General features: G+C 43.5%; 1 protein-coding gene across 4 annotated transcripts in view; it reads left to right on the top strand.

Annotated features, from left to right (window-relative positions):
- PCDH15 (protocadherin related 15) overlaps nt 1-21,528 on the top strand; it is a 638,977-nt gene that overhangs the window by 393,122 nt on the left and 224,327 nt on the right. For 3 of the 4 annotated variants that reach the window (XM_058028641.1, XM_058028640.1, XM_058028639.1), the window contains exons 6-7: nt 3,042-3,056; nt 3,866-3,931. In XM_058028641.1, coding sequence (XP_057884624.1) covers nt 3,042-3,056; nt 3,866-3,931 — 81 coding nt within the window. The remainder of the gene's footprint in view (nt 1-3,041; nt 3,057-3,865; nt 3,932-21,528) is intronic. The other variant, XM_058028642.1, reaches the window with a different exon arrangement.

The following is a 21,528-nucleotide window of genomic DNA, read 5'->3' as shown; positions in this document are numbered from 1 at the left end:
TGAGAGAAGTGGAGTGAGTCCTGAGGAGGCCTTGGAGATGCTCTGAGGGCTGGAGCCCCTCCGCTCTGGAGCCAGGCTGGGAGAGCTGGGGAGGGAAAGGCTCCAGGGAGAGCTCAGAGCCCTTCCAGGGCCTAAAGGGGCTCCAGGAGAGCTGGAGAGGGACTGGGGACAAGGGATGGAGGGACAGGACACAGGGAATGGCTCCCACTGCCAGAGGGCAGGGCTGGATGGGATATTGGGCATTAGGAATTGTTCCCTGGCAGGGTGGGCAGGCCCTGGCACAGCTGTGGCTGCCCCTGGATCCCTGGCAGTGCCCAAGGCCAGGCTGGACTTTGGGGCTTGGAGCAGCCTGGGACGGTGGAAGGTGTCCCTGCCATGGCAGGGGTGGCACTGGGTGGGATTTAAGATCCCTTTCAGTCCAAACATTCAGGGGTTCTCCAAAAAATGGAGCCTCTTTCATGTGACAGCACTGAGGACAATTTCCTAAGGGACGCTGCTCATTGGTGTTGCTCTTTATCTTAAGGAGCTTATTTTCTCCTCCTTGCTCATTTACCCAAGTGTATTTTCAGAGAGTTTCCATTATCCTTGATTAAATAAATTCCAACTTCTGTCATCTTTATAAGACTGGCTCTCCATCCTCCTGATGATGGCAATAACTTTTCTCTGCACCTGGCTCAGTCCAAAGATGTTTCTCACATCCACAGGAATTCCCACCATCTCTGGCTGGTGTCTGGTTGTACAGAGAGTGCTTGAGCTTAGGGTTTTTTGGACCCATATTGCTGCTTATTGATTATATTTTGTGAGGGGGGAAAAAAAGGAACCCCCCTCCCCATATGTATATTTACAACATACCACTTGTCTTCAAGGTTTTTCATTAAAATTATTGTCTCCGAATTGGAAATTTGTGTCTGACTGCAGTTTTAGAGTTGTCTGTTCAGAGTGTGGTGATGGATGTGGAGTGAGTCTGTGGCTTAGTTAGGTTTGTTTCTGCAGATGGGGAGGGTGAGGTGACGACTGAAAAAGGTGGTTTGGGTAGTGTTGGCATGGTGAAATGATGTGAAATAATTTGTAAACTTTAATCTATGTGATAAAACTTCTTCACAAATCTCTTACTGGTGCCATGGGTTGATCCAGAAGTTTGCTACTCCCATCATCGTTGTTTCGCTGGTTTTTTCCCCCTCCCATGCTTCTGGCTCTTGCTCTAATCTCTTCTTTTCACTGAAATTTATCTCATGATAAATTTTCTTGCCTCACCTGCTCACACTTGCAATAAATCCTCTGCAAACTGCTGAATTTCAGTGGCCAGCCCTGCCTTTTCTCTGAGACTCCCAAGATCCATATTGGAATGGTGGACATTTTTTTTAAATGCTAAACACTTCTTTTAAATGCACTGTACAATGTTTTGTTAATAATTCTGGAAATTCAGGTGTGTTTGATGGAAAAGTTAATGTGGGTATGTGATTTGGCTTGTAATTTTGATATTTTTTATTGAATATAAACTACAAGTTGGTCTGATTTGGCTGATGGGGGAATGCTCCATGGAGTTTTTAAAAAAAATGTTGATTATTCTTTCATTAAGATATAGGCATTTTTTAGACTTAAAAATGGTCCCTGCTTTGGATTTTTATTTGGGTATTTAGTTTGGTTTTTATTTTTCCAATTGCTGTTTTACGGGGTATAGCAGGGCTGTTCCTGAAATCAAAGTGGCAGTAAGAGTTTTTATTGTTGAGCTTCTTTGCCCTAATTAAGAGTTTGTTGAAGGGTCCTTCAGTTCCCCAAATCCTGAACCTCTTTAAAATGAAAACATACATCTCTAGAAAAAAGTTAAAGTTGGTTTTGTTAGGGCCCTGGAAGGTTTATTGTATCCAATGAAAAAAATGAGAGCAGGAAAAAAAAAATAAAAGGCCATATTTCATATAGATAATGCAAACATTTCTTATCTGCCCACACAGTGTGCTGGTAGGAGACTACAGTGGTATGAAAGATGTGGTTTTCCAGGTGATTTATTTGCTCTGTTAAACCCTGCAAAACAAAAAAGCTTTAAAATAATACTTAATTTAATTCTCAAAACCCAAACAAACTGAAAATTTTCAATTGTTATGTATCGCAGTAGACCATATAAGAATGAAAGGAGTAGGGAAGGGGAGAGTTCATGCATTGGTGATTTTATTTATGCTTTAAAGTGGTGAAGTGGGCACAGAGATATTTGGTCACAGGTTGGGCTTTGGTGATCTTGGAGATCTTTTCTCAGGGGCAACACAAAGCTGCTGCTGCTGGAGGAAAACCCAGTGTTGTAGAGGTGTCCTTTAGGTGTCACCTCAGTGGAGATCAGAGCTTCACTGTTCTCACCTCCCTTTGTAGGTTGTGTCTGTGCTGGGGTAATTAGAGCCTGTAAGGAGCTGTAGTTTGGGTCCTTTGAAGTCCACAAATGTGTAATTTTTACCATAAGATGAGAAACAGAATTTACCTCTGCTTGTTCTTCTGTTTAATTTACAGATTATTTTCTGTTGGGATTTTTGTGTAAAAAATACACCTCAAAAAACCAAACCAAACCAGTAATACCTGAGTATTTCTTTCCTGTTTTGAGCCCAGAGCTTGATTAGAAGATGTAATTTCACACAAATATAGTTTGGGTTAGCTATGCCTCAGAGGAGCCTCTTAAGGTCTATAAAATCATGGGCAATCTCACATAGTCCTGAGTGGAGAATTGGGAAGGAGAATGGTTGCCTCTTTTCTCACTGAGTCAATGATGCTCTTGGAAAATTAAAAGCTCTTCCTAATGAACTTTTATTTCCATGTGCTTTAAAAGGGGATATTGGTTTTCTGCTGTTTAATGTAGAAAACCTGATTGGTCCTAAAACAGCCATCACATGTGGTGATCATGCTTTTATGTATTTTAAAGCTACACTTATGTGTTTGCTAGCTCTGCATGTACTGCTTGATATCTTTGAACCTCTCTTGAGTAAACGAACAATCTCTTACTTATTTTCTTTCGTTATTCTGCTCTGCTTCCATTGATGACTCTAAACTTTTGACTCCAGACTGGCAATATGAGGGTAAGATGGCAAAATATGACTTCCTGCACATTGCTCGTCTGCTTTTCATTTGCGTTCTCCTTAGAGTTATTAAAATTCCATTCACTAAGTAGATCCTTTTCGTTGCAGTTAAATACAAATTATGTTTGTTTCTGTTGTGAAGCTTTAATTATGATTTATACCTTTTAATCATTCCTTTGTTATTTCTTTGGGTTAAATTACCATCGTATTCCCTGTGTCCTGACTCACATTGAGATTCCTGATAGGATCTCTGGAGAAAAACACAGACAGATTCATTAGTGTAGCCATCCAGCTGGATCATGGTGGAATGTGACAACAATCCTTCCCTGGCACAGGGTGCCCAGAGCAGCTGTGGCTGCCCCTGGATCCCTGGCAGTGCCCAAGGCCAGCTTGGACACTGGGGCTTGGAGCAGCCTGGGACAGTGGAAGGTTGGGTTTTGAGGTCTTTCCAACCCAAACCATTCCATGATTCTATGATTTGAGGGATGTTGTTCATGACCTGCAAAGGAAGAGGGAAAACCATATAACATTTTTGCAGTTTAGGTGTTTTAAATATGGATCATACCTGAGATCTTTTTTGATCACATCCTCCCTTGCTTTACAAATTTTCTCTGAGTTAGGGATAAGCAAACAGCTCTGTTTTGAGCATTTATAACTTTACTACCAGTTGTAGCTCATACCTGCATCACATTTAAGGGAATACTCACCTTCAGCATGCCAAATATGCTGACTTGAAAAAAAACCCAACAACAAAACCCCAGAGATCCTACTTTTGGAAAGAGAAATAACTCTTTTTTTCATCTTTATAGATTGCAAGTTGGCCAGAGCAGGTCCTCCAGCCACAATAGTTCCCATTGACGAGGAGAGTCGCAACGGTGAGTGCCCCACAGTTATTTATAACACAAATTATTTATAACCACTCTTTAAGGCCCTTGTGGCAAACAGACCTTCTTAATTTTTCTTAAGTCAGTGGGATGGTACTAGAGGACAAAGTCCTGGTCAGTATTTGGTTTTGTTTGAATAAAGCTGAAGTTCTACTCTGCAGCATGAAAGGGCTGCTAACAAAGTGGTCTTCTGGGTTTCCCATGTGGATTTTGGAAGGTTGCTTGTTGGTTCCCTCTAAGTTTAGGAACATGAATTGATGGACACCTCTGAAATGGAAGAACTTGGTTGTAGTCATGGAAGTTTCAAAAGAAAATGAATGTCCCTTTTTTCAGTATTTTAATTCCCCTGACAAATCAGAGAGTTCTCAGATTGTTAATCTGTGGTCTGAGCATTGCAGTTGTGTAGCATATCTTGATGGGATGAAGTGCTTTACTCTGTTACAATCAGCTGTTACTCCTGAGAGTAAGTTACTATTCTTTCCTGCTTTTTATTCTGTGTATTTAGGGATTTTTTGTTTGTTTGGGTTTTTTTTAACCTTGCAAGCTGGATCTGTTTTTGTGCTTTGTGTGGCTGTGGTTTATCAGATATGGGTGCTTGAGATGGTGAATAAAGTCAGGTGACGCTGGTGGAACCTCTCTGCTGTTTTTCTGGGAGGATTTCCTTGTTGGAATTGCTCAAAGTCAGATGGATAAATGCATTTATGGGTAAAACTCCTCAACAAACCAATTTTTAATAAACCTTTGTGCTGAAAAAGTTCTGGTACTGGGGTGGCTGTAAAAACCAGGGTATTTTCCCTCCTCCTGGGATGGTTTCCCTGTAGTCAGGAGAGTCCAAAGGAGGGCTCTGAAGATGGATGTGCTCTTTGAATTGGATGTGTTGGTTCTTGGCAAGCTGCTGTTGAATCCTGATGTGTTCCAGTTGTGGCCTGCTCAGTTTTGGTGGAATGACCCCCTCAGCTGAAATGGTTTGGGTGCATAGCTCATCTCTCGTAGCCTTTCATCCTCCCTACTCATTAGAAATAAATCTGTGCTAACAGCAAGGAGTTATAAATAAATCCAAACCAACTTTGCCATCAAAAAAACTTTGTGAAAACCTTTAGAAAGTGAGGTTGAAGTTGTGAACTCCCCATACCTGCAAGTGTCCAAGGCCAGGCTTGGCAGGGCTTGGAGCCACCTGGTCTAGTGGGAGGGGTCCCTTCCCACAGCAAGGGAGTTGGAATGAGATGAGCTTGGAGGCATCTTCCAACCCAACTCAGTCTGAGATACAAAACTTCATAAGGAATGCATGGTGTACTGCATTTCCAGTGACCAAACTTGAGATGCAGGAATAAAAACCCACCTAATATTTTTCTTGCCTATACAAACAAGTCTCTAGATCACTTAAAGTCTAAAATCTCATCCTTATTTTAGTTCTTCCATGGCACTGTTGCTTCCAATGGTCTGTTGTTGGGGTTGGAATGGCTTCTGTAAGGATGGAGATCTCAAAACAGTGGCTGGGACATTTTATTCCATCAGTGCACGTGGCCATGGTGTTCTGGCAATAAACAAAATCCTGCTCTTTAGGAATAGATATTTAGTTCCATTGTGCCATGGCACATTGAGCTCAATCATTCCTAATTCACAGGAAGTCAGAGACCAGCAAATCTCACAGAATAAAAACATTTTCCCAAATAACTCTTGCTTGTTTTCACAGTCAGGCACACAGGTACCGTGCCTGACCTTTAAAGATGTTCTTGAAATCAGCAGAGATGTTAATATTTGACAGTTTCCTGCCATGGGACGGATATCTCTTTATATCAAGTAATTTAGGTGCAAGAGTAAATTACATTATAATTGTGCTCATGTGAGCAATCCTGGAAGGAGTGAACTTGACCTTTCTAAAGGAATGAATGAATTATTGTATGATTTTCCCTGTGTTGAACTGAATTGGGTGATAGTATTTCAGATCATATTAAGAGCAAAACTGAATTTTTCTGGATGGTTTTTATAGGCAGAGAGTTACTTTCACCCATGGATTTCTTTTTATTCAATTACTGGATTTGAGACTTGGTTTTAACTTGATTTAAAGCCTGAATGAGTCTTATTCCTAGGTCAGACTTTCTCATTGCCAGTGTACCCCAAGTTTTTGGAGGCCTCCATGTGGAGCAGCCCTTCAGATGAGCAGCCTGAAATTCTCAAGGGCTTTGAATCCCTGGGCAGGGTTTTTGATGGAAAGTATACTCTTGGGAAAAGATTTCTACAAGGCAAGATTTAAAGATTTAGAGATTAAATTAGAATTTGGAAGAGAAAGCAGAAGTTGGGGTAGAGGAAACAAGCAGACCAAAGTGAATTCCCCTAATGTGAGGACAAATAGGAACTGGCATCTTGGTGCTCCATCCAGAACAAAAAAATTCCACAGTTAGGAATGCTTTGTGTTCTTTCCCATCCTAGAAAAATCAGTCAGTGTTGGTGTGGTTTGGTTTTATTTTGGTGGGTTTTTTTTCCCTGCTTACCTCATGATGAGTGAGTGCTATAATGAATAATGGGAGCAAATCCCAAACCTCCTGCTCTCTTCCATGTTCCTTGGGGGTGTCTGACACATGGAAGTGCAGCTTTCATGGCTGTAGGTGGGTCAAGTGTTATTTTTCCTGCTTTTCATCTTCCTGCTCTCTCAGCAGCAACCTTTCTCCAGCCTGACTTCCAGGGGAGGCAGAGGATATGTGACCCTGCTACAAATCCCCTTCCATAACCCCCTGTGGGGAGGCACTCGTGGGAAATAGGACACAAAATGCAGGAAACAAAGGTGTGGGGTTTCTTCCCCCTAATTCTCTTGCACCAATTTATTTTCGGTTTTATTATATTGTAATGCTGGAAGAATGGATGTGATTACATTGATGTTTCCCATGCTGGTCCAAACTGGTTTAATTTGGTTTTCAGGGACAATCCACAGGGATTGAAGAAAATGTCCCCAGAGGCACAAAATCTGTAGCTTCCCTCCAGAGATGGGCTTAGGTGTGCTGATGAGGACTGGGAGTGATGCCTCTGAATATTCATTACTCAATTAAATGTTCAATGACCACCAGGGTGGGGCTGGAATTGAACTAATTAGCCATAAAGAAGGAAGAGTCCTGCTATCCCAGGAAAGTTATTTGGTAAAATCAATTTGGAAGTTTGCTGTGGCTGAGCACAGGTGTATCAAGAAATGCATTCCTTAAGAGCTGTGGCTGGATGTTCATTTCCTGCTTTTCCCTCCTGTTTCATTAATGACTTGAAGGTGCTTCAATCTTGGAAGACTTTTCCAGCCTGAATGATCCCATTATATTCTTGTATTGCCTTCATGAGCATCTCACTCTTTAATTTTAAATAAAAATACTTTTGCCTATTGCTTGCTATCATTCAAAAATCAGCTTTATGAAGGAAAGTCATCTTAGTTTTACTTTATTTCCATCTTTATTTCAAGGGATTCTGAGAACAGCATTTCCCAAGTTTGCAGTGTATGTGTAGATGTGGAAAGGCATCAAACTGTCATTTTTTTATCTTGATTTTTCTTATTTTTCCCATAAAGGCACTTTGAGGACTCTTTGCAATTTGCTTTTACTTGGTGCACTATTTTTTTGTAGTGTTTCTATAATGGAAAAAAATTCAAGTTATTAGTTTACATATTGTTATCATTCCTGTGAAATGTTTCCAGGGAGAAAGTGCTTCAGTTGATGTTTAATCTAGCTCATGCCATTGTCTTTATGCCTCCCTGCCCACACATAGATTTTCCCCACATCTTTAGACAATCTTACAGCTCCCTAATGTGTTTATGAATGTTTTGGACCATCCTTCAGTTTTTCACCATCCTTTTCAAATTTATCTTCACCAGCCTGGAATCTGGTTTGTTTGGCAATGGAGATGTGGTGTGCAGATCTAAGTTAAGGTATTGCAGCCAAAAAATAAAGTTTGGAATTAAATCTGGCCATTTTTAGGCTGAGTGTTTAGGTCCAGTTTGGCCATTTTTAGGCTCCGTGTCTGAGCATTTTTAGGCTGAGTCTAGGGCTCAGTCTGGCTATTTTTAGGCTGAGTTTAGGGCCCAGTCTGGCCATTTTTAGGCTGAGTCTCTAAGCCCAGTCTGGCCATTTTTAGGCTGAGTGTCTTGTCTTAGTCTGGCCATTTTTAGGCTGAGTGTCTTGTCTTAGTCTGGCCATTTTAGGCTGAGTGTCTAGGTCCAATCTGGCCATTTTTAGGCTGAGTTTAGGGCCCAGTCAGGCCATTTTTAGGCTGAGTTTAGGGCCCAGTCAGGCCATTTTTAGGCTGAGTTTCTAGGTCCAGTCTGGCCATTTTTATGCTAAGTGCCTAGGCCCAGTCTGGCTATTTTTAAGCTGTCTAGGCCCAGTCTGGCCATTCCAGCTCAGGGTGCAGTTGAGGTGGATGATGAGATTTTGATAATGAGTCTCAGCAGTGTTTTGCTGATTCTCTGGGTGCTGATGCTGTTCTGGTGGTCATTAATCCCAGGTCTAAGACATTAGATTAGCCAGCAGTACAAATCTGAGCTGCATCAGGCCCAGGCACATGTAATAACATCTGCTCAAATTAGACCTCGCTCTGTGGGGTTTATTCCTAATTTGTCTTTTCATATGGGATGAGAGGTGATCCATTAGATCCAATAGCTGCCAGATTGAGGAACTTCTGTCAGAAGTTGTTACCCTTGTGGAATGTTGTGCACAAATTCTAACAGAAGGAGTGGATTTGTATTGATTCCTGTGCCCACGTGGCTGAACACTGACTGTGTCACAGAACAGGGCTGGACACCCCTGCTCTATCTGCTTATCCCTGGGCTCATTTGGGGCCTGGAGGTTTCCTATGGATGCCGCTCAAAAGGGACAAGGCCCTGGGGGTGCTGGGGGTGGGAGCTGGGAGCCAGAACCCTCCCGTGCCCTGGGCTGAGCCCCAGCGTGGGCAGCAGGGCAGGGGGGGATTCTGCCCCTGTGCCCTGGGCTCAGGTGAGACCCCACCTGCAGAGCTGCCCCAGCACAGGAGGGACCTGGAGCTGCTGCAGAGAGCCCAGGGCAGGCACCAGCATGGGCAGAGGGATGGAGCAGCTCTGCTGGGAGGAAAGGCTGGCACAGCTGGGGGGGCTCACCTGGACAGGAGAAGCTCTGGGGTCACCAAACTGGGGCCTTGCAGGGCCTGAAGGAGCTACAGGAAACATAGAGAGATTTTGGGCAAGGGATGGAGGGACAGGACACAGGGAATGGCTTCCCAGTGCCAGAGGGCAGGGCTGGATGGGCTATTGGGAATGAGGAATTGTTCCCTGGCAGGGTGGGCAGGCCCTGGCACAGGGTGCCCAGAGCAGCTGTGGCTGCCCCTGGATCCCTGGCAGTGCCCAAGGCCAGGCTGGACAGGGCTTGGAGCAGCCTGGGACAGTGGAAGGTGTCCCTGCACATGGCAGGGGTGGCACTGGGTGGGATTTAAAGTCCCTTCCAACCCAGACTCTGTGCAGCTGTGAGAAATTCTGGTTCTAGTTCTGGGTTATGAGAAGTACTGGCTCAAGTTCTGGGTTGTTCAAAGCATTCCTGGGCTGTTGAGGAGTATGGTGATTAGACTTGGAGAAAGGGGTTAAATTGAACCATAGAAATCCCCTGGCAACAATGAACACTCCAGGAAAACTTCTGCAGAAGGACTTCCTGCTGCTGTCTCCCTGGATGGGGATGGAAAGACTGTGACAAGGCCAGGGAATCAACAGACACCCAACTGTAGCTGACTTGGTTTATTTTTAAATGCTTTGGTCCAAGAACTGTCCACAATTTCCTCCATAATACCCTCAGCTAATAAATTACTTCAGTGAGATGAAATATGGAATATTTTAAATTTTTTTATAGCTTGCATTTATGTTTTTTCCCCATTTTTCATGTCAGCAGTTGGCTCATAGGTGTTGCTTCTCAACTCTGCCTGCAGGTTGCTTCAATCAAAATGTTCACCAGGAAATATCACTTCTTTCCTGACAAGTTGATTTAGTTTATAAATTCATGAGATGGGAAAAGAGGATGAAATTTATGGAAATTATTTTTGTTTCATTCCATCCTGTTTGTTCATTTCTGTTCCGAAATGATGTGTTCTCCAGATTTGGGTATTAAGGATTTCATTGGGAAGTAATGAATCAATTTGGTGTCTAATGCTGGTTTTATGCCATGGATTTAAATTCTCATGTTTTTCTTGTAGGACAAATGTGTAAAGACTGAGGAAGCTGTAAAATGGATCAGTTTATTATTCTACTTCTGTTTATCAGCACATCAGCGGTGGCTGGGACTTAAACAGAGCTGTTGTTAAAGATCTTTGCAATTCTCCTTTTTCAGTTATTTTTTTAAATTATGTATCTAAAAAAAAACCTAAAAATTCAGAAAAGCAGGAGATGATTTAGGGTGGAAGTAATAGAGAAAAGTTGTCCTTTAAGAAACTGATTAATTCTTAAGGGTAGAAAACAGGGATAGAGTTGGAAATATTTATTTTCAGCTGTCAGCTGTCTGGACAAATATCCTAAGCTGGTGTTGATGTTCTTGGTAGAGGTGGAACAGAGGTCCTTGAATTACCTTCAGGGATGAGAAGTGATGTTTCAATGGCAAAAAATAGGAATTTAACTCCATTTTGAGGTGGGAGTAATTGTTGTGGATCACGGTTGTGCTCTGTAATGCCGAGGCCTTTTCAAAATGTGTTTGGGATTTCCTTTTTTACTGGAAATTCTCCTCAGAGTGACTGGATTTTTCTGAACAGCTCATCTATGACAGTTTGAGTAGTCAGAATAAATTATTTAAATTATGGTATGTGATCCATTCATATTCCCAGGGTGTCTATTTACCTTTGCCAATGAAGAACTGCATATTTCCCCTAATTATTTCTTCCATTCAGTTTTGCAACAGCAAATGTTGTTTCAGTAGCAATATTCTTTGATTGTCTTCTCCTGATTGATTGTCACAGTCTCAGTAAAGCAGTGCAGGATTTGATACATTTTAGGGCATTTTAAAGTCAGTTTTGCCTCAGGGAATGGGAGGTGATGGTTGGGGATTGGTGTCCAGGACTGCAATGTGCTTTCCAAGTGTTTTGGTGTCTCTTTAATTTTGGAGTGTAAAACAGAGCCCAGAGCAGGGATTCTGGGATTTAAACATCTCTAAAATATTTGTCTGCATTGTTTCTTGCCTTATCATCCCCTATCCCTTAGTTGAGGGAAGGAAAAAACCCCAAATTCTTGAAAGAGACCCATGAGCTTTGTTCTGATAGTCCTTGATCAAGAGCTGGAAAGAGAAAACCTAATTTTGGAGACTGTAACATGTTTCTTAAAGAAATGCAGTTATGCTGTTGCTGGGATTTACAGTTGTCTCATCCAAATCAGGGAGCAAATCTCGAGTGGGGCAGATCTCCTGTTGGAGTTCCCTTTGTGCTGCTGCAGTCCTGCTCTGCTGCCCCATTACACATTCATAATCAAAGAAAACCACTAATAAATCCTTATTGGGAAAGCATCTTCCCTGGCTTTTGCCTGATTTGCTGATTTGCTTGGAGTTAAATGCACAACAAAATAAATCTCCCTCTGTTTAGAGCCATGACTCTAACGCATGTTTTGTCTCTGACTTCCCAGCCTGGTCTGCCTTGTGTCTCCCTGATTTTGAAACTGCTTGAAGGTAGCTTTTTGTGTTTAAATGGAACTAAAGCAAAGCATATTACCAGTTGAGGGAAAAAACTGGTCTCCTCCCTGGGCATATTCCAGATCCATCTGCCCTGGGCTCTGGAATGGCCCTGCTGGAGCAGGGAGGTGGCACCAGGTGCCCACTGAGCTCCTTTCAGCTTTGACCCATCCTGGAATTCTGTGTCTCTTCAGGAGGCACCTGAGAGAACCTTGGGAAGTCTGTCCCTCAGGACAAAATTCCCATTACTTTTCTGAGATGTTTCTGTAAGCCAGGCGTGCTTTTTAAAAATTACTTCCTTCCAAGGAAACCTCACCTGAATTGCCATTTAAAGTGATGATATAACTGCAGTTCCTTTTCACACCTGGCTGAGCAGGTATGGCTTTGCATTTCCAATTCTTCAAGGTGTGTCTGGATGTGGCACTGGGAGCATGGATCTGGACCAGGTGAATAATGAGCTGTCCTCAATGTTTTCAAAACCCTTCAAAATCTTTCCCCCAAAAAGGGGAAGGGGAAGCAGAAAACTTGACTTTATAATGGTCATTCCCAGCTTCCTTTATTTGTACTAATTTTGTTTTGATCTTAAAATGGCAGATAACTGCTTAGTAATTCATGGATCATATGTTTCTCCTTCATATTCCCTGTGTTTGTAAGCAGATTGCTCCAAAGCATCCGAATTTTTCTCTTTATTCCAACTTTGAATCACTAATAAGGATCACACTTAAGTTATTGCTTGTTTTGAACAGCAGAGTGCTTGTAACACTAAATGATTTAATAAATGATGGATTTCAAGGCCCTGCTTAGCTCAAACATAAATTTCATTTGTTGGTTTATTTTGTTACACAGTCTCATGTGAAAGCTCCTTGTATCCTTTCAGATTTTCAAAGTCATGCTAATCAAGCCAAATGTTCTGCTCCATGACTCTGAGAGATTTTTCCTCCTTTATTCAAGCATCATTTTTCATCATTACTCTGCCTTTGCACATTTTTATCCTATTGACACAATTGTTTAGGAACACAGAGCCTGATTAAAATAAATCATTAAGCCTGGACCTCTTGACTACCTCAAAGTTATACCATTACCCCAATCCTAGGGATCATTTTCTCCTTCTGATAAGCCCATTTTTTTTTCCTTGAGGTGTTTGGGGCAGTTGTTGGAGGGGCAGGAATCTCAGGGGGTTTAACCAGGCCAGTGCTAAGTTTTTGCCTAAATATATCTCATTTCTGTTCAGAAGAATAATTATATGTTGCTGCTACCAGGCATAAAATTTTATTTCTCAGGATGGTTTATGAACACAATGAAAAGCCTGGCACATGTTGCCTCTGAAATGCACTGCTGAGCATTCGTGTTGGGCCTATTATTTTGTCACTTTCACAACAGGGTGAAGTTTAAAAGAGCAGTTCTGTGACAAATTATCTCCCATGGAAGGAATTAATAGTTTTTAGAAAGGCCATCCCAGAGGAAAGCAGCAGCAGGGAGAACCACCTCACTTTTCAAGTGTGGCTGTGTGTTTTGAGAGTTTTTATTTCTTTTCCTTTTATTTTTCTTTTTGTTTTTTGGTTACTAATCCTGTTTCCCCTCACATGCAGCTCCACACTCTGTGTTTGATGCATCTAATTCTTCCCAGCATACAAGAGGCTGGGAGAGAGGATGCAGTGCTGGCCTGAGATGGGGCCCATGGGCTGTTCCTTCCCCTCTCTGGGGTTTCTGGTGGATAATCCTCAAGTCTGATGAGGAGAAGAAAGCTCAGGGTGGCCCTTCTGGTTCTCCACAACTCCCTGACATGAGGAGGCAGCTGAGGGGGGAACAGGACAAGGGGAAATGGCCTCACACTGTGCCAGTGCTGAGCTTTGGATATTGGGAAAATTCCTCTCTGAAAGGATTGTCCAGCCCTGGCACAGCTGCCCAGAGTGGTGACAAATCCACCCATCCCTGGAGGAATGTCCGTGACACTTGGGGACATGGGTCAGTGGTGGCCTTGGCAGTGCTGAGTCAACAGTTGAGCTCAATGGTCCCAGCATTAATGATCTGTGATTTGCTGTTGTTCCCTCTGTTAGCACCTTTGTGTCTCATTCCTTTTGCAAACAAAAATCTCACTGAGTCCCTTTGGGGACTCTTTTGGGAACGATGGTCCCACACTGTAATTAACTGTTGAATGTCCTAATTTCTTTCTAAATTTTGTGGCCTGTGAGTTTCTCTTCCTGTCTGTCAAAGGTCACATTTTATCAATTTCCCTTTCCAGAATTAGCTCTGCTTGCCCCACAGATCAGAGATCCCTGGGGAATTCCTTTCTGGCGTTGTCTTGGTCTCTTGTGTGGTTCCCTAGCTCTGGAAATGTCCAAGGCCAGGTTGGATGGGGCTTGGAGCAACCTGGGATAATGGAAGGTGTCCATGGAAGGGGGTGGAACAAGAAGGGGGTCCTTTCCAACCCAAACCACTCCATGATGTGGTTGCTGTGTTAGAACAAGAGGCGTATCCCTTCTTCCACATCCTTTAGGAACCAATTTGAGGCAAAACTTGAATTATCTGTCTTTTAGGTTCAGAATTTTTTTTTGTAAAATATATCTCACCAGATAGTAAAAAGTTTGCCAGTGAAGGAAAGAGAGAGGGTCATCAAATGGTTGATGTTTATGGTGTAATTTTCTACACGCTCATGTTCTCCCCCATGGCTTTGTGTGGGAAAGAAAAGATTTAGATTTTTGTTTGGCTTTCTAAATCGGATAAGTGAAAGTCCTTTTGTTGTTACTTATTTACTAAAGGAATTTCCTGGTGTTTATTTTTACCTTTGATGTTTTTAGAATATTTTTAGAATATACATTAAGCCTGGTGTGAATATATATATACATATATGTATATGTGTGTATATATATGTATGTATATATAATGACCTTTTTAGAATATTCAACATTGAACCTGTTTGAACAAGCTAATATTGAACATTAAACCTATTTCTCTGTGGGACCCCACACCCCCCATGGGCTGTCAGCAGCCATCTCTCCAAGAGAAATGTCCTTGGAACCATCCCTTCCCTTCCCTTTTCCTTGCTTTCCCTTGGCCATGAAGGATTGCAGTTCATTTCTCACACTCCTCTTGTAAAAGCAAAGCTCTGGTCAAAAAAAAATCTTGTGGTTTCAGCTGTGTTCCACTGGGTTTTTCCAGCCTGGGCATAGCAGGATGTGCATTTCCCTCTAAGTTGTGCGTGCAGCAGGACAGGGGAGTTCTCTTCTGGGGATCCAGGCTGGGCTCATCCCTCCAGGATTTTGGGAGGGATTTCCTGCTTCACCTCCACCTGCCATGAGATGCTGAAGGGCTGCCCTGGGTTATTAAAACCCTTTCAAACCCCATCATAATGTTTTAAGGTGTTTAATTTGTCAAGCGACCATACGGGGTTTGTTTCATGCTTTTGCTCAGCATTAATGCTCCCTGCTGAAGCTCCTCCAGGTTCTTAATTAATCTCAGCAGTGAGGAACCATTTCTCCTGAAGGTGAGTTGTCACCATGGCTGTTCATTGCTCCCACCTTTCCCACTGGGGGCTCTGGTTTTTTAGGGATTTCTGGCTGAGAGGAGCTGAAAGGGAAGGATATGCTGCTTTTCTTTGGTGGTGTAGCTTGAGGGTGGGCCTGAAGGATTAAAAAACAAGGACCAAAAAAAAGAAGAAAGGACAAAAAATTAAATACAAAAGCTTGGTAACAGTGGAATTTTCATAGGAAGAATTCCTAGAATCATTAAGATGGGGGAATACCTCTTTGTTTAATCAGTGTTCTCACAGAGCTCTCAGGTTATTGAGATTTTACTTTTCCCCCTCGGAATGTCACGTGAGACCAGTTCAAACAGCTCCTACTATTCCATTTATTTTATTAACAGCATCTCAGGCAAACCACGGGTTTTGATCTGTGGAACTCTGTGAAAGGCACTTGTAAAGCACCTTTCTTTGCCCAGGCTCTGCCCCTGGAGCACTGGCTTTTTGTTCAGGTCCCTGGGGACCAGGGCTGGTTGGATATTAAGTGTTAAAGATCTGGCAGTGCTATTTCTTGCCTGTTGTTAAGCTCTCTCATGCATTATTTATCAAACGGCAGGTGAAGACTTCAACCTTTTTATGATAATTGATAGTGGTTAGAATACAAGATTACAAACAGCTCCTGAGCACCAGTAAATGCCAGCATGGGAGGTGGATTGGCAGGACGTGTTTTTCATCGTTAATTCAAAATACATGAACTTTGTTGGGCCTTACTGGGTCAGTGTGGAGGGGGAGAGGAGAAATAGGTGATAAAAATTGGATATAAATAGCTTTGTGTGGGGTTCTGCCTGCTTGGGTTGTGCAGTGCTCGTGCAAGCTTCGGTGTGGGGTGAGAGGATTAAAGACGCCTCCTGTGGGCTCACGGCCTGTTCTGGATGATTGTTGTGCTTCCCTGGAACCCAGCATCTTCAGCAAACTGTTCCCTCCATCACCTGGGGGTGTTTAGGTTGTTTTAACTTGGGGTACAAGTAGAATTATCCCTATAATTAGAATTAATTCTAATAAGCCAGCTGCTCTGGGTGGTTCCTTTGCCTGTGCCAGGTTTTCCCCAAGTCCTTGGCATGGTTGATGCCTGCTTGGGGTTCAGGTGTCAAAAAAAGGTGCTGGAAGGTTGTACTCCTGGTTTAGTAAGGTCAAGCCACACTTAAGTTAGTAAATTTAGCTGTTATAATCAGACAAGGAATTGGGTGGTTGGGAAGTGTGAAGTTTAGGATTTTTGCCTTTTAGTATCAACTGGGTTAAAAAAAAAAAAAACAGAGAGGAGACAGAGGCAAGAAATAAAAAATAAACCATGAGTTGTTAATTCAGTTTGATAGAGCTGAAGCAGCTCCATATTGATGGCTCATTATTTTTAAATTGACTAAGGGTTTCCTTTCATTAATTCTTTATTCTGCAGACAGATGGGAAACGGTGGCTGCTTTTTTTCAAGGGCAATTTCACCCAACTGACAGCACATTGGAGCTTTGGGTTGGGATTTTTTTTACTGTTGAAATATGACATGGCATAGATTAAAAAAAAAAAAAAAAAAAAACAAAAGGGAAGATTCTTTAATTAAAATGTGCTGCCTCGGTTTTGTTTAATTGTTTTTATAATTAGTGCCATGATCTCTGTTAATTTTCAGCTATCTGAAAACATGCCTGGTGGGTGTCAGATGTCTCTGCTGGGTTAGTAAACATTAAAATACATTAAAACCACACATTTGCTCTCCCTTCAGTACTGATTTGCACCATCCTTCTCATTCAGCAGCCAGGCCGAGCCCTGAACATTTTGATATTATTTTTATTAGCTCTAATTAGCCTTTGGGCATAACGAGCATCCATGGAGTAGCTCTGTGTATTCTGAGTTTCAGATGTTGGGCTAATTTTGGGTTGTGAGTGCTGTCTGTGAGGATAAACCCAGAAATGGAGAAGGAGGGAAAAGCTGTGAGTCGAGCTAAGCCTCTCACCCTTCCCTGCCTCATCCCATCAAAGCCATCAGGGACTCAGGGAAGCAGAGCACGCTTCCAGCTCCAGCCAAAATACAAACCTGTTGTTGGGTGGGTGCAGGGATGAGCCTGGGAAGTGCTGAATAAATGATCAAGTTGCTGTAACCTCACAGTGTTCATTTTCCCAGTCATCACCAGCATTATTAATGAGCAATCCCATCCCCATCCCATTGTTGATACAGCTCTTGAAAAGTTAAATATTCCACCTCTAAAAGAATATATTCTATGGGGATTTTTGAAGGAATTTGAGGTGGGACCTCTGAGTGGTTTTAGATAATGGAATTTATTTTTCTTATCTTCTACACAGGCAGGAAGGGTGAGTTTGGCTCACCTCTTCACCACATGGCTCAGAAGGTCACAAGACCTCTAGTTAAAAGATCTTTTAAGGATTTATTGAGCAATAAAACACTGCCAACAAGAATGTTTATGTTTTTGACCCAATCCTTAAATATTTCATCTTGTGGACCCATGCTACAGTGTAAGCTTTCTTAGCCAATCGTGTTATGACACACAAACCTACAGTACTTCATTCTAATCTCATTGTTTACCTCTGTAACTGCTTTTATTGTTTCGATATCTTAAACTCCAAACTTTTTATTTAGCTTAACGTGTTTCTGCTTGAAACTATAAATCCACATTCTCACTTCTAGCACCTAAGTTTGGGAGCCTTTTCCAAGGACTCAAATCAAATCTTGTAAGCTTTGACTTCCACGCCAGAAGTTCTGAGAATTCCCTGCATTTTGGATTCCAACAATATTTGACTTGTAAAGGAAGTATCCTGCTTTTAAAGGATAATATTCTCCTTCTGAAACAAAACTCACCTTCCTTCTCCCCATGGTGGGAATCCGGCCTTGCTGGGCTGCTGTTCTCCACAGAGAAAGACTTTCCCTGGGACCTTAAGGCAGCACAAGTCTGGGCATTGTATTCCTCAGCTTCTGCTTGATAAAACAGAAAAAGGGAGTTTTAGAGCATTTCTGATGAAATCAAAGTTGTAGGATATAGTCATTGGCCTGGGCTCCTCTCCAGGACTTGGATTAATTTGACTTTCTGAGTTTTGGCTCACGGCACCACACTGTGTCCCCCATTCACAGAATCACAGAATTTCTAGGTTGGAAGAGACCTTTAAGATCATCGAGTCCAACCCATGTTCTAACACCTCAACTAGATCATGGCACCAAGTGCCACATCCAGTCTTTTTTTAAACACATCAAGGGATGGTGACTCCACCACCTCACTGGGTAGATGATTCCAGTATCTGACCACTCTTTCTGTAAAATACTTCCTTCTTAATTCTAGCCTGTATCTCCCTTGGCACAGCTTGAGACTGTGTCCTCCTGTTCTGTCTGTTGTTGCCCGGAGAAAGAGGCCGACCCCAGCTCACCACAGCCACCCTTCAGGAGGTTGTAGAGAGTGATGAGGGCACCCCTGAGTCTCCTTTTCTCCAGGCTGAGCACCCCCAGCTCCCCCAGTGGTTCCTCACAGGGTTTGTGTTCCCAGCCCCTCTCCAGCCTCGTTGCTCTCCTTTGGACACTCTCAAGCATCTCAACGTCCCTCCTAAACTGAGGGGCCAGAACTGGATGCAATACTCCAGGTGAGGCCTCACCAGTGCTGAGTACAGGGGCACAGTGACCTCCCTGCTCCTGCTGGCCACACCGTTCCTGATACTGGCCAGGATGCCATTGGCCTTTTTGGCCACCAGGACACACTGCTGGCTCATGTTCAGCCGGCTGTCACCAGCACCCCCAGGTCCCTTTCTGCCTGGGCACTGCCCAGCCACCCTGTGCCCAGCTTATATCGGTGCAGGGGTTATTGTGGCCAAAGTGCAGGACTCAGCCCTTGGACTTATTGAACTTCATCCCATTCGATTCTGCCCATCCATCCAACCGTTCCAAGTCCCTCTGCAAAGCCCTCTGTCCCTCTAGCAGATCTACACACATTCCCAATTTAGTGTCATCTGCAAATTTGCTAATAAAGGACTCTAAACCCTCATCCATGTCGTCAATAAAAATATTGAACAGAACTGGCCCCAGCACAGACCCCTGAGGGACACCACTGGTGCCTGGCCGCCAGCTGGATGCAGCACCATTCACCATCACTCTCTGGGCCCGGCCATCCAGCCAGTTCTGAACCCAGCAAAGAGTGCTCCTGTCCAAGCCACGGTCTGCCAGTTTGTCTAGGAGAATGCTGTGGGAGACAGTGTCAAAGGCCTTGCTGAAATCCAAGTAAACAACATCTACAGCCTTCCCTGCATCCACTAGGCCGGTTACCTGGTCATAAAAGGTGACCAGGTTGGTCAAAGATGACCTACCCCTCCTAAACCCATGCTGACTGGGTCTGATACCCTGGCCATCCTGCAAATTTTGCATGATGGCGCATAATATAAACTGTTCCATTATTTTGCCAGGTACTGAGGTCAGGCTGACTGGTCTATAATTGCCAGGATCTTCCTTTGTACCTTTTTTGTGAATGGGTCTCACATTGGCCAGCTTCCAGTCATCCGGAACCTCACCAGTGAGCCGGGACTGTTGGTAAATGATGGAGAGTGGCTTTGCAAGCTCGTTTGCCAGCTCTCTCATTACCCTGCTAATGCCAGGCACACCCTTGTTATCCCATGGTTACACACCTACACCCTGTGTCAGTGCTCCTGGACAATGTCCCGCCTCCAGCAGGGATGCAGGGAGGTGCTGGAGGAAAACTGGGCTTGCCATGAGCCCCTGTATTTGCCCTGAGTATGCTCAAAGCCTGCAAAGCTTTTTCTCATTAAAGCAAAGAGGGGCTCTGCAGCATCTAGGTGATATAATAATGTATAATTTGTATAGTCTAGGTGGTGTCCAGCCCCTTCCCAGTGAGGACACTGCATTTCCAACCCATTCCCAGGCCTGGATCTGAGTCTTTACACGTGGCTAATGCAGGGATTTCTTCTTGGTTGCATTTTGAGACCTCAGCTCACTCGCTCTTAATCCATTTAATGTTCATCCAGCTTATTTTCATAGTTTCATAATCAGCTTATGTGATACGAGGCCATGGATATTTAAACTTAGGAAGTTGCATTCCCTCTGCTCTCCAGGCTTGTAATTTCATTACAAATAACCAATTTCATGTACTTTTTTCCCCATTGTCCCAGGTTAATAGGTGCATTATATTCCTGTAGCATGCATTTGGTCTCCTCTGTCTGCCTGCATTGTTTAGCCTGGGATCAGCCTCCAGCTGATGTGTGTATTTACTGGGATTAAAGAATGGCACAGTGTTTGCTTTCCCTGTTTCAGGACTGTTGCCAAGGGATCTGAGCACTCTTGGCTCTTCCAGGAGACATCCACGTGCTGGGAGCAGAGGCACAGAACTGTCAACACTGCTTTGGCTTGTCCTCTGTTGCAGTGCCAGTAACCAGGGTTCCAGCAGCATCTTGTGGCTTAAATCACCTTTTCCTGCTGGAAAATTGATGTTTTTATAATCAGTGCTGCTGACCTTTCTGTCCTTTGGACAGAGATGTTCTGCTACACCAGCTCTGATTTTTGGCTGTCTATGAAACATAACAATGGAGGATCTTGGAGCTGCTTCCAGGGGCTTGACTTGGTCAGTCACAGGTTTCTCCTCAGGTCTTTTGTTTCTCTGGTGTTATCAACTTTCCCTCTCTCTCACATTTGGGAGACCCCACCTGCAGAGCTGCCCCAGCCCAGGAGGGACCTGGAGCTGCTGCAGAGAGCCCAGGGCAGGCACCAGCATGGGCAGAGGGATGGAGCAGCTCTGCTGGGAGGAAAGGCTGGCACAGCTGGGGGGGCTCACCTGGACAGGAGAAGCTCTGGGGTCACCAAACTGTGGCCTGAAGGAGCTGCAGGAAACACGGAGAGAGATTTGGGACAAGGGATGGAAGGCCGGGACAAGGGGAAATGGGTCCCCAGTGCCAGAAGGCAGGATTAGGTTGGATACTGGGAAGGAATTGTTCCCTGTGATGAGGATGATGGGGCACTGGCACCAGATTTCCCAGAGCAGCTGTGGCTGCCCCTGGATGTGTCCAAGACCAGGATGGGGCTTGGAGCAGCCTGAGATGGTGGAAGGTGTCCCTGCACATGGCAGGGATTGGCCCTGGATGGGCTTTAAGGTTCTTTCCAACCCAAAGTTATGATTCTATGCACTCTGTTAGTGTTCAATGACTTCTGTTTTCTGGAAGATTTGCTTTGTTTTGCCTGATGAAATAATTTTGTTTTGGGGTTGTTTTTTTTTTTTTTGTTGATTTCTCCCTTGAGAGTTACGTGCCTGCATAACCTTAAAATTAATGGAAAATATATTGTAGTCTTTTGATGAGGGGAAACTTAATTACCCCCCCTACAACGTTTTTTTTTCTGTGAAGAACATTATGACAATCTTAGCAGGTGTCATCATTCCCCTGTGGTGAGACCTTGCTTCATCTCATTTATCCCAGAAACCACTAATTGCAGCCAGTGTGTTACAG

This window comes from Melospiza georgiana, chromosome 8 (genome assembly GCF_028018845.1).
Source record: "Melospiza georgiana isolate bMelGeo1 chromosome 8, bMelGeo1.pri, whole genome shotgun sequence".
Lineage (NCBI taxonomy): Eukaryota > Metazoa > Chordata > Aves > Passeriformes > Passerellidae > Melospiza > Melospiza georgiana.
The sequence above is the reverse complement of the archived record's forward strand: the minus strand, read 5'-3'. Positions and strand labels throughout refer to the sequence as shown.